Source organism: Coturnix japonica, chromosome 8, assembly GCF_054131305.1.
Source record: "Coturnix japonica strain WE chromosome 8, WE-NBRP24, whole genome shotgun sequence".
NCBI lineage: Eukaryota > Metazoa > Chordata > Aves > Galliformes > Phasianidae > Coturnix > Coturnix japonica.
In genome coordinates, this window is record NC_140670.1 from 9,753,910 (window position 1) to 9,766,985 (window position 13,076).

A 13,076-nucleotide genomic window follows, 5' to 3' on the forward strand; every position below is an offset into this window, starting at 1 on the left:
TTAAACTGAACTTATAAGCTAGAAGTCAGAAACATTAAAGCATCTGCATTTGACACAGAAGTAGACTTACGTAAGTGGTTAAGTTAGTCAGTCACGTTTTTGAGAGGACAAGAAAAAAATTCAAAGATAAAGAAGATGTTTGCAGAAAAATCAGCGAAGCAGCCTCCAATGTACAGGTATGGCTGGCTAATACAAGAGAAATTCTTTCTTTGCTACTTTGCAAATTGTGTGATAATGCACCGCTGAGATTTGTTTTTGCTTCTTGTTAGGGTCAAAAGAGACTTTCTCTTGCCAAACACAGCATTTCAAGATGAAACACAAGTAGATACTGATTGTAAGTAACACAAAAAACACTTATGTGCTTGTTGGGAGTCACAGAGGGAGATGATCACGTAAGTTAATTTAATGGTGTGATACACAGTTCTTTTCTTTTTTTAACTCGCTGTTGAAATGAGTATGCTCTCAGCATTCTGGGCCTATCAATGCACAGTGCTTGTTAAAAAAAAGTATCAGATTATTTATACAAATGCAATTACTGTCCATGTACGTACCACAAATGTTGCCCCATTATTTTGTGCCTGAAGAGACATAAATTTGAATTTAATTAACAGAAAGTATTGTATATTTATTTCCTGCTTAATCACACCTTGTGAAAACTTAAGAGAATCCTTACCATCTTCACTTGTGGAGTATACAAACTGACACCCTGATAGATTTATTAAAAAAATACTCAAAAGTATTTTATGTGAGCATGAAAGACCAAACACAACCCAGGAATGTTTAATGGATAAAAAAGCAGAACTGAATGAACAGCTCTTCAATTTTTGTGTATGTACTCCTTGCCTGCAGGACTTCGACCATCTACTGAGCCGCTGTTGGGTGTGAATGTCCTGGAGAGGCTGCTGTCTACAGAACTGAAAGTGGTAAGGTACAGTAAGTTTTTATGGACTGAAGTCAAAAAAAACACCCAGGAGGGCAGTTAGGAGGACTGTCAGCAGGGCAGCCCCAAGCATTCTAACTGCCCCAGGACAGTCAGCCTCTTCAGCCTACAGTAATGAGGTAGGAGGGTATTAATATCTGATGAGACACATTCCAGAGGACATTGTCACAGAAGTTACAGACAAGGACAAGGTGATGGGGCACTGATGAAAAACAGGTAAAAGAAGTTCATATGATGTAGAGAATGAACAACTGAGAGCTGTGTTTGTGGATTACAATATACTTCTTCATTTGCATATCATCCTGTTTTTTGGCACAGAAATAAGTTCTGAACAGTACTATGCTAGCAGTTTTCCTGTACCAGATCTTCATCATCCAGAAGGATACAGTTTCATATACATATATTTCAAGAGTCATCATTTCAGTACTTCATAGACAATTATGTGCTTTGTTGTTTTTTTTTTAACCTGCAAGAGCATGTCCTCTTCTTGCTTAATCATGCCTGACATCTCGTTGCTTTTTAATAACATAACCAGATGAGAAAAGATCAATACTGGGGAGAATACAATTCTACTCAGCTACATTTCAGACTACATTAAAATAGTAATAATAATAATAAAATATTTGCTACTGTTTTTATGTGAACAGAATCTCAAGATTATGCAGTGTTGCATATGCCAATAAAAAACTAGACAGAAGGCTGAAATGCAGCTGTCCAACAGATGATCTGTAGATCAAGTACAGATGTTCTGTCTGCAGATTTTCTACAGCGTCTTACTTACTTATAGGCTCCCAGATCTTTTTCTCCATGAGAGAGATGGACAGACACACATGGACAGCTTCTGTGCTTCCATACACAAATGACTTTTTAATCTTATTTTTTCCAATGCAAGCAGCTAACTCATGGTCAAACTACGAAGCGAGCCCTCATATGGACTTTAAAAGATTGGCCTTCAGTGTTTTGTTCTCAACTGGAAGTGCAACTATGAGGGTCAGTTGTACATCCATACAGTTGTGCATACTTTATATACATTAAAAGACTATTGTTTCTTAAAAACTAATTAATCCAGAATAACAGCAATAAAGTAATACCTTTTTAAGAATCTATAAAGAAAAATAGATCTACAAGTGATTGCAATTCATGCTTCACTTTCTTACAGTCTCTTCCTAAAGTAAGTGACAAAAAAAGAAACAAGGGAAAAAAAAGAGAAGAAATTCAGGCCTATACTAGAACATATCACAAGCACAGGAAAGGACAGTTTAAACTGAAGATATTCTACTTACAGCAGACATTATAAGCTCTCCACCGAGGTTCTGGATTTCTGCTCTAACTTGACTGCAGATTTTGAGCTGATGGGAGTACAGCTTGATCTGTTCTAGGTAAGCCAACAAATCCTGTTTACATGACTGGTCTGGACACTGAGGATTAAGAAAAGAACAGTAAAGCACATACATTTCATCTCAGACATCATATTAAATACATAACTGAGGAGTATTCAAATCACTCAGACAAACGTCCTTGTACTCAGTTTTTCTTTTATGCTGCAGGGCCTGCTTTAGCAACACTACTAACCAAGTTATTTAACATATGGAATGACTGCTCTTCATTCAGTTCCTAAGAGGCTTTATTTCTAAGGTATCTAGAAGTAATAGTTAAATGGCAAATGTAAGCACAAATGCAAGAAGAATGTTAACATTTATAAAAGTTACGCTTTATCTCCTAATATTGGTCTGCTTTTATTTTTAAAAAAAAAACAAAAAAACAAGGTTTTATCCATTTTCTGTCAGATGTGCTGTTTCAGTGGGAACAGGAAAATAAGAACAGCTTGTGGCTAATTCACTGATTTCAATACTTAAAAACTAACATCTTTCTACCTTCGCTTCTGTGAGCTCCCACAATACTTGAAGGGGAAGTACTGGTTTAAATAAATCTATAATGGGTTAAAAGCCTGAAAAAGCAATAATTGTACTTAATTTAAGAAATACTTCGCATAAACAACTGGCTTTACTGAAGAAACCTAATAGTTGTTTAAAATGGGATGTGTTTATTTCAAGTGTGATGATTCTGTATTCTTCATGGCTCTGCAGTAGTAAACTAAAAATTTTGTTTTGGACTTTCAGAAGAGGCAGCAAATAATGTAGCAAATGAAACTGAAAAATAGTTAAAATGAATGAAATATCGGTCCTCCATTGTATTCAGGTAGATCCATTACTAAAGTGTTCTCTGTAATTCACCATAGTTTAAAAGAAAAACAGAACAGAGTTTCTCAACATCCTCTCAACATGCACCACTTTTGAAGTGTTACCAGTATTCAAATCTCAGTGACTGCTGAGAAAACTTGAATACTTGCTTACTTGTTACACTAATGCTTAAAAAAGTATCTGCCCTTCTTGTCCAAGTGCAGCTGTAACCTCCTTGAGCATCACAACTACACTAGAAGTCTATTTCCTAGAATAAGGTGCTTGTTTTTCTATTTCTCTGTGATTTACTTTTCCCCACTGGAAAACCTCAGCAGATAGAAAGACAGACTGCTAATACAGCATCTCATCCACTTCAAGTTGTGACAGCATCAATTATAGAAACTGAGACAACGCTATTTTAATTTCTTACATAATACTCTTATATAACATTTGCAAGTTCATGACATTTACTATCTATCTTCCTTGCAAACACTTAAGGAAGAAATGCATAACGTTTTAGGAATGCTGAAGATGGTATGCACCAAAGATAGGGAAAACATAACCTCCCCAGAGACCCTGAGGTTAAACCAGTTCTATCAAAACACTGGTCTAGGGCTCAGCAGCATTTAGAAAAGCAAGTGTAAGGCACTGCTGGAAAAAGGCATAAATACATTTCATAAACCTGTGGGAAAAACACAGCTTTACTGAAATATAGCTTTATTAAAGCAAAGCTTTACTTTACCTGGTGAAGGTAAGGAAGTATCATGAAATACAATGCTGTCATCTTACCAAGTCCTGTGCATGTTCACTGTTGACCTAAAGAAAACTTTGGTCTGACACACTATGCCCATTTTCATGTACTTTATCCATAAAACTTAGAGATATGAGGAATTTCTAGGAATAAAGGTAACATTTTATGTTACCTTAGGTAAGATAAAAGTACAATGAAGAAAATTAAAGTCTCATACCTTATAGCGTATCCCAATCAACCCTAAAAAGATGTTAGAAAGAATTGTACTCTGTGAAGAGGGTATTCCATAAGGAATCCTCAGAAACATCTGGTACAAGCAACACGTGCTTACTAGTGAGACAAAACACTCAGCTACAACCAAAAATAATTAAAAAACACTGAGATTAATCATTCCACAGCCCATCGATGGTTACCATTTCAATGCCTAGCACAGAGAAACAAGTTCTTAGAATTCCTGGCAAATTCTGAGGGCTTCTTTTTGATATACAAGGGTGCTCCAAAAGAAATGCCTTCATTTTATTATGTTGGCCCACATAATATATATCCATTGTTCATTATATCTATTATATAAATAATATATATATATATATATATATATATATATATATATATATATATAATGCCTATTGCATTATATATTGCTATAATGCCTATTGCCTATTGCATAGATAGGTCTATTTGATGCTACACCACATTGGGTTCCTACCATCTGAAGGGACATACAGTTGCTTTTACTATTTATTCCTAACAGTAACTCTGATGAACAGCATTTTTACCTCACAGTCCATGCCTATCTTACCAGGATCATAATGGACCAGTGTCTCCTTCTGCTGAAACAATTATTATTGAGCAGTCTTGTAGTAAAGACCTTAATCTACACAACATGCCACTAAAAACAGGATGTACTACCTTAATGTTCTTTGGGATTTCACGTCACAAATTTGCCAATGAATATGAAATAATCTTATTTAAATTTATCAGCAATACACTTCTGATTGCCTAAGTTGATGCTGAATGTGACTATGTTTGCAGTTGTTAACTTCAAGTCATCTTTAAGTGCTGTGAATATGGACGGAATCCTCTTGATTCTACCACGTAGACTCGCTTTCTTTCCAGTACATGGAGATGTTACAAAAATTAAAATTGAAGCACAACATAACAGAGATGCTGTTGTGAGTGATCATAAAATACCGCAAATAGAGTTTCAGTTCTTTCGTGTTCATTTTTTTTCTCACACAAAAGCTTTACAAGATATGTAATTCCACAGTTCTCAGTTTTGATTCTCTGAAACTACAAGGAGAATGAACAAAAGTCATTCATTTGGAAATGTTTTATGTCACGTCATATCGAAGAGATACAACAATTCCTCATTATGCAGTGATGGCTTTTTCAGGTTTTTTCTCAGATTTCCATCTAGAGGAAAAAGAGGAATTTTTGCTTTTCTTCTTCACATGTCTCTTTGAATACTGAAAATGCTCATCATATATTACTTTGGCCTGGGATGACTGTAAAGACAAAACTACTGTGGCCCAACTAAATGACAATATTAGAAATGATAATGAATAATTGAATTGATGCAGGGTAAGCTCAATTGCAGAAGTGGTGAAGAAAATCACATACATAAAGAATGCATGGACTTTTACCTTAAAACACCTACCTGACAGTATGATGTACAACCATTGGTTTTCTCTTTTGAAGTAAATAATAGAAATCCATTTTTACATGCAATTCTAAGTTACACATATAATTTACTTTTTACTGAAAGAGAACGCATGAAATATTTACTGAAAAAAATGGTTTATGCCACTGAGAAGAGCGTTCACAAAACCTTATCAGAATTCATGTTCCAGAATGGACACCAAATTCTTGAAGGTTCCTTCAGTTTGAACCAAATTCATTGAACAGATATTAGGTGGTTAACAGAATGAAAAATTTCTTCAAGAGAGCAGAGCAGAGGAAACATGGTAAGATAACAACTGTTAGTCTTCACAAATACCACGCAGACTGAAGAAAAATACAGTGACAAAATACTTTGTACGGCAACGGGTGATTTTGCTTGGGAATAAAGATTAAAAGATTTCTAGTCACCAGAGGAATGAGAGGACCACATTATTCATCTGAGGGTAGGAGTAAGAGCAAGATTCCCCCTTTTACTTAGTCAGATGCCTATCTAGCTGTGACTGTAGTTATATTCACTGCAGAGTTACTGAACTTGCTGATGAAGACATCTGACTCAGTCCTATGTCTTTGAAGCATGTTTTCCACTAATCTGTTATTTTACTGTATACTTATTAGAAGCTTATTTGCTTCAAATGCTTATGACATGAAATTACATAGAAACTGACTAGTGTATTTTAGGTACATGTCAGATGAGTAAGGTGAATCAAGGCTTATCAGCTATGTGCTGGCTCTTACTTAGGACAAATAGAAACTACCTGAGTGGATTTAGTAAAAGAGTTTACTAAAATGGAGTCATATTTCCCAGCAACTGAGGAAACACACTGGTTATCAGCACTAATGCTTATCTGCACTATCAGCACACCGGTTATTGGCACTGATAATTCATGTCCAATTTGCCCTCACCGATTTGTTCACATTTCTAGTCTGGAGTTACTGTAACAATACAGAAAGAAAACGTTAGGGAATGAATATTCAGGAAGACTGAATTTTTGTTCAAAAAGGAGTAAAAGTTTATGACACTCATCTCTACATTTTGATACTACGTAATTTTCTGCAATACGTCAGTAATGATTACAGTTTTGAATTTTAATTTTTAATTGATGAAAGAAATTGATGAAGGATGAAGGATCCAGTTCATTTAAAAAGAGACATGGTGGAAGAACAATTGTCAAGATCAGAAACGGGGATGTTTTACCTCGCTTTTTTCTCCACAAATCACAACTGTATAGACCAGTCATCAAAATTCTATGGCATCGCCATCTCAGAGAGGCGTGAAAAAAAAAAAAAAAAAAGAAAGAAAAAAGAAAAAAAACCACAGAGATTGTTGCTGCTTCATAGATATTAAGCAAGTAAAAATCAGAAGTGGGGGGTAGAGAGAAAGTATATGAGGATGTGGAAAAAAGCAAATATACCCTGCATCTCTGGACCAAAAAGGCTAGAAAAGTAAATGGCTTTAATACTCGCAGACTAAAATTTCACTGGATAGTTCTTCTCTGGCCTGGTTCTGTAAGGCCCTGCTGACCTTACCTACATGAGACAAGTTGCTTGAATGAATATACTAAGCTACAGTGCTGTCGTGCTTGCCAGGAAGATGACCATGCCTGTACATTTACGTGGATCCTGTTTTGGTTTTTGGCTGGAGGAGTGGGTTTGGGTTTATTTATTCATTTATTGTAGTTTTTTGTTGTTTGTTTTTGTTATTTAGCTTATTTAGCCAGTAGAAGCTTTTTGAATTAACTGGAAATAAAGTAACTCATATCTGTAAAGCTATTCATTTTATGATGATAAATATTTCTTTTCAGTGGTAAGAAATCATTTCAAGACTTCAGGTATGCAGATGGCAGTATTCTATCTATCAAGAAGAGTATTTAGATTGAAAGCAATTTGACATAAGAAACGCAAATAAAAGGCCTGTACTGAGGGGGAAAAGATGTCAGAAGGAGAACTTAGATATAGCTGAAAGCAAACATTCTGGAAAATACACATAAAGTGCTGTAAAACAAGTAATTTGAAGTCAAAGAAGAAAAGTAACCTAAGCACTGTGCTGAGACCTCGCACCTGGTAACACTGCTTGGAAAAACTATGCTGCTGATGAGTTTCCACATCTAAGGTGATTTGCCTCATTGTTTTTCTGAGTAATTTAACTGAGGAAGTGAAGGAGGAACTACAATGTTGCACTCACAGCTTAAAGCAGAATTTCAACATACTCCTAAATTTACAAGTATATAAATACGTATATGTGCATATATATTTGCACATGTTCCTAAATGTATATAGACAGGTATTTAAATAGTATGAGGAAGAGAATCCACCTACACAAGACATGATCGACATATCCATCATTTCCAGAAATTGGGAAGGGGGGAAAAAAAGAAAATCAGGTCTAAAAATGTCCTAACTCTTCCTGTGTTTCTGTAGGTGACCTTCACAGGTGTTGGAACTTCTGTGCACAGGTTAAGTTGTGACAAAGGTTAATGCATTGCTACATAAATAACCTACCTGATTGGCAATCAGCCGTGCTAGAACATCCATCCTTGATCCTGACTCTGAAATCATTTTTGCTGCATTAATTACATCAGATGTGTTCTTCAATGGTCCTCTACCCCTTCAAATGAAACACAGACTTTATTACATTATTCAAAACTGAGAATAAATCATAGCCATGCAGATTATGCACAGAAGAACTCAATTGAATTAGAAAAAAAACAACCAAACATTGGCCTATACAGAAGCAACATTAATTAAATCCCCACTTCCAAGTGTTTTGTTTTCATGTTCCACAGATTTGCACTGCTTGGCATCAGGTGGATACAGAAGTACCAGAAAAATGTCACACATTATTTTCATCCCTCAAGTGCAATCCATGCTAAATCCTAAGAACATGGATTTTTAAGCCCAGTTCCAATATGTCACAAATAGATAATTCTGAGGGAATGGTGAAGGTTTAGTACAGAGACCGCTTCTGCTGCTTACTGTAATTATCCTACAGTTATACAATGTTTGTGTTCCTTTCCCTTCCAGCAGTTTCCTGTTAGGTATTACCTACTAAAGAATTTTCTAGTACCTACTAAAGTATTTTCTAGTAGATACAAATAAGACAGTTTATCAGAGTGATGAATTCAGAGACTTTCTGTGGATGTTTGGTCAGGAAACTCAGGTTGTTTTATGAAATTGGTGTATGCAAGCACAAATGATTTATGAACAGGAATGCTATGAAAACTAACAAATACCACTCAAAACTTGGATATGCTGTATCTGAAGATGCTACATAGTTTTCAGAACAATTCAGCATCAAGTTCCTCTGAATAATTTGTCAAGAAGCCTTCAGCCTTCTTAACTTCCAAATACTTAAGCTAAAGAAGCAATATTTAGTTTACCTTGCACTTATCAAGTACGCACCCATGCTAAATTCAGCTCTGCATTTCAGCTTTTGTGAAAGATTTGTAGTAAAAAAAAAAAAACAAAAACAAACATATTTACTCTAAAACATTATTGTATATGGTTACACATTGAGTAAAAAAAAAGACAATGATGGCAACCCATCGTGGCTAGTAATGGTTAAACTCTTAATTAAATCCCGTGTTTTGCAAAGAGCTATTCATTGCTCTTCTGGGAAATAAAAAACAAACAAACAACATGCTTTACAAATTATAATTCCTTATTCTCAATTGTTGAAGTCTACACCTAGAAAAAAAAATTAGAAAAACCCAGATCTAGATATGTTGCGTATTATTTTGCTACAGAAAGATATTTTCTTCACATGGAAAACCTATTGAGGCAATTTTCACAGTTGTTTCTACCTTTTAATCCTTAGTAGTACAAAGGAATACTTACATTGCATACTGAACCTATACAAAGAAAACAAACTAGTGGTTTAGAACCCATCCTGTAAAGTTAAAATCCAGTGTTAACAGTGAAACTGCAAGAAGTGACTATAATGTACAGCTGAAGAACCAGGGAGAGTGCTAAGTAAGTAACAGCAGCAACTGATTTTGTTTTTGCTCAGATTAACTACCTTGGTCCAGATGCTGAAGAGATGCAAAAAAATCTATGAAAGCACTTCATTTTTTTCATTCCTAGTCTGTAGACAGCTTCTTTCTAGTTTTAGATTTCCTTGCATTTCATTTCTGTATGTCAAGCTTGAAGTATTCAAATACACCTTTGCTTTGGGAGTCACTTTCATCATCATCCATATAACGTTCTAGTATTCTGCCAATACTTCACTTGGTTCCCACTTGAGCCACTGTATCAATGTCCTTTACCTTCTACAGATGTAGTTCAAGACCACCGTCCACCAGATGCAGAACTATCCCTGCCTAATCTGTGAGAGTATTATTGTTCTAGTCTAGTACCTAAAACTAAGTTAGTATAGACAGTATAGACCTCCACGCAGAAGCATAAGAACATTAGCACATTCATCCACAGTAGATGCTTAGAGAAAAATAAAAATAAAAAAATCTTCCCCACATAACTGTCTTAGTTTCAGCTGGATGGAATGATTTTCTTTAGAGTAGTATGATGCTGTATTTTGGTAGATATTGCTAAGCAGTGCTGTACAGAGACAAAGCCATTCTCAGTGAGAGGCTGAGAGGGAAAATAGGACAGCTGAGTTAAACCGGCCAAAGGGATACTCTATATGACATCACGTGGAAGGACTTTTGAAGGGGGTGGGAGTTCATTGCTCTTTCTTCCGCTGCTTGGGAGGGCTAGTTGGGAAAGGGGAAGTAAGTGAATGACTGTGTGGTGCTCAGCTACCTGCTGCCTTAAACCACAACGTGTAATTTGGCACCCAACACAGGGCTTGGGGGATAGAGATAATAGTAGATATAACCAGACCATATTAGTGTTGACGTAGTTTGATAATTGCTGGTCACAATGTAAATTTTTTCCCTTTTTATGGAGCTCTCATAGAGTCATCTTGCTTGCTGATTGTTTTCCCTGCTGTGTTGTTTGTCCTCTCTAGGGGTTGTATTAAGGTTTTTATTTTGCTACGCTGTTTGGCCTTTACTTATATGATGGTAAACCTGGCAGCTGAGAAAAGTGATTTTTATTGTGTATTCAGCATTGCAGTCACCTTTAGATTATGGAAACTGTATTATCGATACTTTTACTAATTACACTCTTTGATTTGTCTTCTTGGCAAATATGGCTATGGAGAATATGGGGGTGGACACCTTCCAGCTTCTCTTTCACTTTTATTTCTTTCCCTAGAGCTCAAGAGCTAGTTACAATAGCTCTTGAGAATTCTTACTATCTGTGGATTGTTCAAACTAGCATGCTCCTATTGCTATACGTTATTAATGTTTTTCAGGTTATGTTTAATATTTAACAATTATTTAAGAATATCACCCAGAGATCTGCCCCAAGGTAGGACAGTTCTGAATGACAGGGAGTGTGGGTTGGCATGGGCAGGTGGCTGGAGCAGCGGGCACCCAAAGTGCTTTGGAACTTTACCTCTGAACAACTGCAGAATCCTGAAGATCTAGTAGAATATTTGCAAAAGGTCCGCTATCGCCTGGCATTCCTAAAGGGGCACAAATCACTGCAGCATGCTGGGGCTTGACCTGTTCCTACCAAGCACTATTAAACACTAATAAGCATCCTCAAGGAGAAGAAAAGTACCTCTGGATCTGATGGCAATGCAAAAGACCCTCCTACTTCATCAGTAGGTCCTGTAGCTGCTCCAGTTCCTGCAACAGGCTCTGCAGCTGCTCCAAGCAATATGAGAGACCCTGATGGCTCTCCAGCCCTCATGATGAGCCCTGTGGTTGTTCCTGCTATGGATCCTGTGGCTGTTCCAAGCATTGCAATGAGAAAATGAAAAAAAACATACCTCCCAAGGGTGTTGCAGTAAGACAACATCATAAACCATCTGCAGGTCAATGGCAGTATAAATTTTGTCCTTTACAAAGTTTTTCATCTTTTTTCTCTCTTCTATGAGAGAAATTCTAATTTCTTGGTTGTGGTGCTCATTATTTTTTATTTGTAAATTGGCCTGTCTCCCTTTTTTTTTTTTTTTTTTTCATTTGGATTCAGAACTTATACTAGACTATAAATGCCATTATTTGATTTATTGCATGGAAGATCTATTTATTTCCTCACATGTTACTATTTACAAGCACTAAAGCTGTATTAGCTAAGTTTATAAGACATTTAGGGCTATGAAAACAAAGTTGAGACACAAATTACTGTATTTATGAGCAATTATATGCCCCCAAGGTAGTGATGGATTGTTATTATATCACTTAAATCAATTGTTCTATCCAATGAGGAGACTGGGAGTAGCCCATAAATAATTAGAGTGTGAAGTCTAGCTGTGTCTAACTAGGAGTTTAATTGGTGTCTGTACAAATGGAATGAGTTGAGAGCATCTCAACAAAGTCATGGAAGAGAAAAAGCTTCACAGAAACGTCTCTCGAAAAGTATAAACAAAAGAACAAGCTTAGAATCTGTTAACTGCTGTAACACCAAGGAAAACAGTGATAGAAAGACCTAAGTCACACAATCTAATCTTTCTTGCCCCAAGCCACGATAAACAGTATGTCTGCAGTCACTTCATCTATGCCTGTGCACTGTCTAAACTAACCCCAAGGACTAACATGCATCACGATCAGGCATTATTTTCTTTTTTCTTTTACACTGCAATTTCACTCTGGAAAGCAATTATCAAAAATATTCCTTTAATCCTTAGCTTTAACTTGCACTCTAACTTCATATTCAAAGGCTCCACCATCACAGTCTTCTGCCTCCCAGCAAAGCTGAATGGCTTGCTGCTCACTGTACTCACCTCAGTAAATGCACTTGACAGTAATATGGAAGGGGATATAAATAGGTTGGGAGGCCAGACTTGCAATTATCTCAAGAAGTGTGGAAGAAAATATAGCTATAATTATCAAAAGGAGAGCCTGTCCATTCACATAGGATAATTAAATGAACAGATACAAAAGTGAGGTGTCAGTCCCTATGCAGTGTTACAATAGAAACAATTTTTAGTTCTAGCTGATCACAAAAGCATCAAGAATTGGCACTAGAATGCTGCAGAAGATAAAGCAATGGCAAAATGATATGCACAGAAGAAAGGCAACACTTTCCTTTGTACGGTAATGAGTTATCTGTAGGTAAGTCTGACAAAGAACACAACATTCTAGGAATGACTTAACTTAGCAAAGACCAAACTAGTAGATTAGTTTTGGGTTTCTTTCCTAAAATGTATTTTTACAGTGAAGTAAGGCTCTGTGAAAAACCTTTAAAAACCTTCAATTGCAGTCAGTGGATTATATGGCACAACAGCATTATATGGTTACATGGTCCATCAGTAAACGGTGACGTTGAATACAACATGCATATCTGTCAATGACATCTGTTCCATCAAAGCAACTACCTCCTGTTTCAGGGAGTGCAACTAATGACTTACATTTTCTGGATGAACCTGAGGTAGATGAGCCCTCTGGATTCAACACCACTAATGCTTAAGAAATATTTACGACCAATGAAGCAGAAGACCTTGAACACAGAACAGCTCAAG

The 13,076-nt window shown here is 36.2% G+C and overlaps 1 protein-coding gene and 1 long non-coding RNA gene across 7 annotated transcripts in view; one reads left to right on the forward strand and one right to left on the reverse strand.

Moving 5' to 3' along the window:
* Positions 1–13,076, forward strand: part of LOC107315680 (uncharacterized) — a 138,606-nt gene that overhangs the window by 103,622 nt on the left and 21,908 nt on the right. Inside the window, exons 8-9 of one of the 2 annotated variants that reach the window (XR_014948518.1) lie at positions 270–334; positions 850–2,145. This is a non-coding gene — a long non-coding RNA (uncharacterized LOC107315680). Of the gene's footprint in view, positions 1–269; positions 335–849; positions 2,146–13,076 lie in introns of those variants that run through there. The other variant, XR_014948520.1, reaches the window with a different exon arrangement.
* The window catches only part of CTNNA3 (catenin alpha 3), a 376,683-nt gene that overhangs the window by 10,072 nt on the left and 353,535 nt on the right, over positions 1–13,076 (reverse strand). For all 5 annotated transcript variants that reach the window (XM_085554028.1, XM_015866262.3, XM_085554027.1 and 2 more), the window contains 2 exons: positions 8,051–8,156; positions 2,224–2,358 (listed from right to left, as the gene is read on the reverse strand). In XM_085554028.1, the coding sequence (XP_085410154.1) occupies positions 2,224–2,358; positions 8,051–8,156 (241 nt within the window). The remainder of the gene's footprint in view (positions 1–2,223; positions 2,359–8,050; positions 8,157–13,076) is intronic.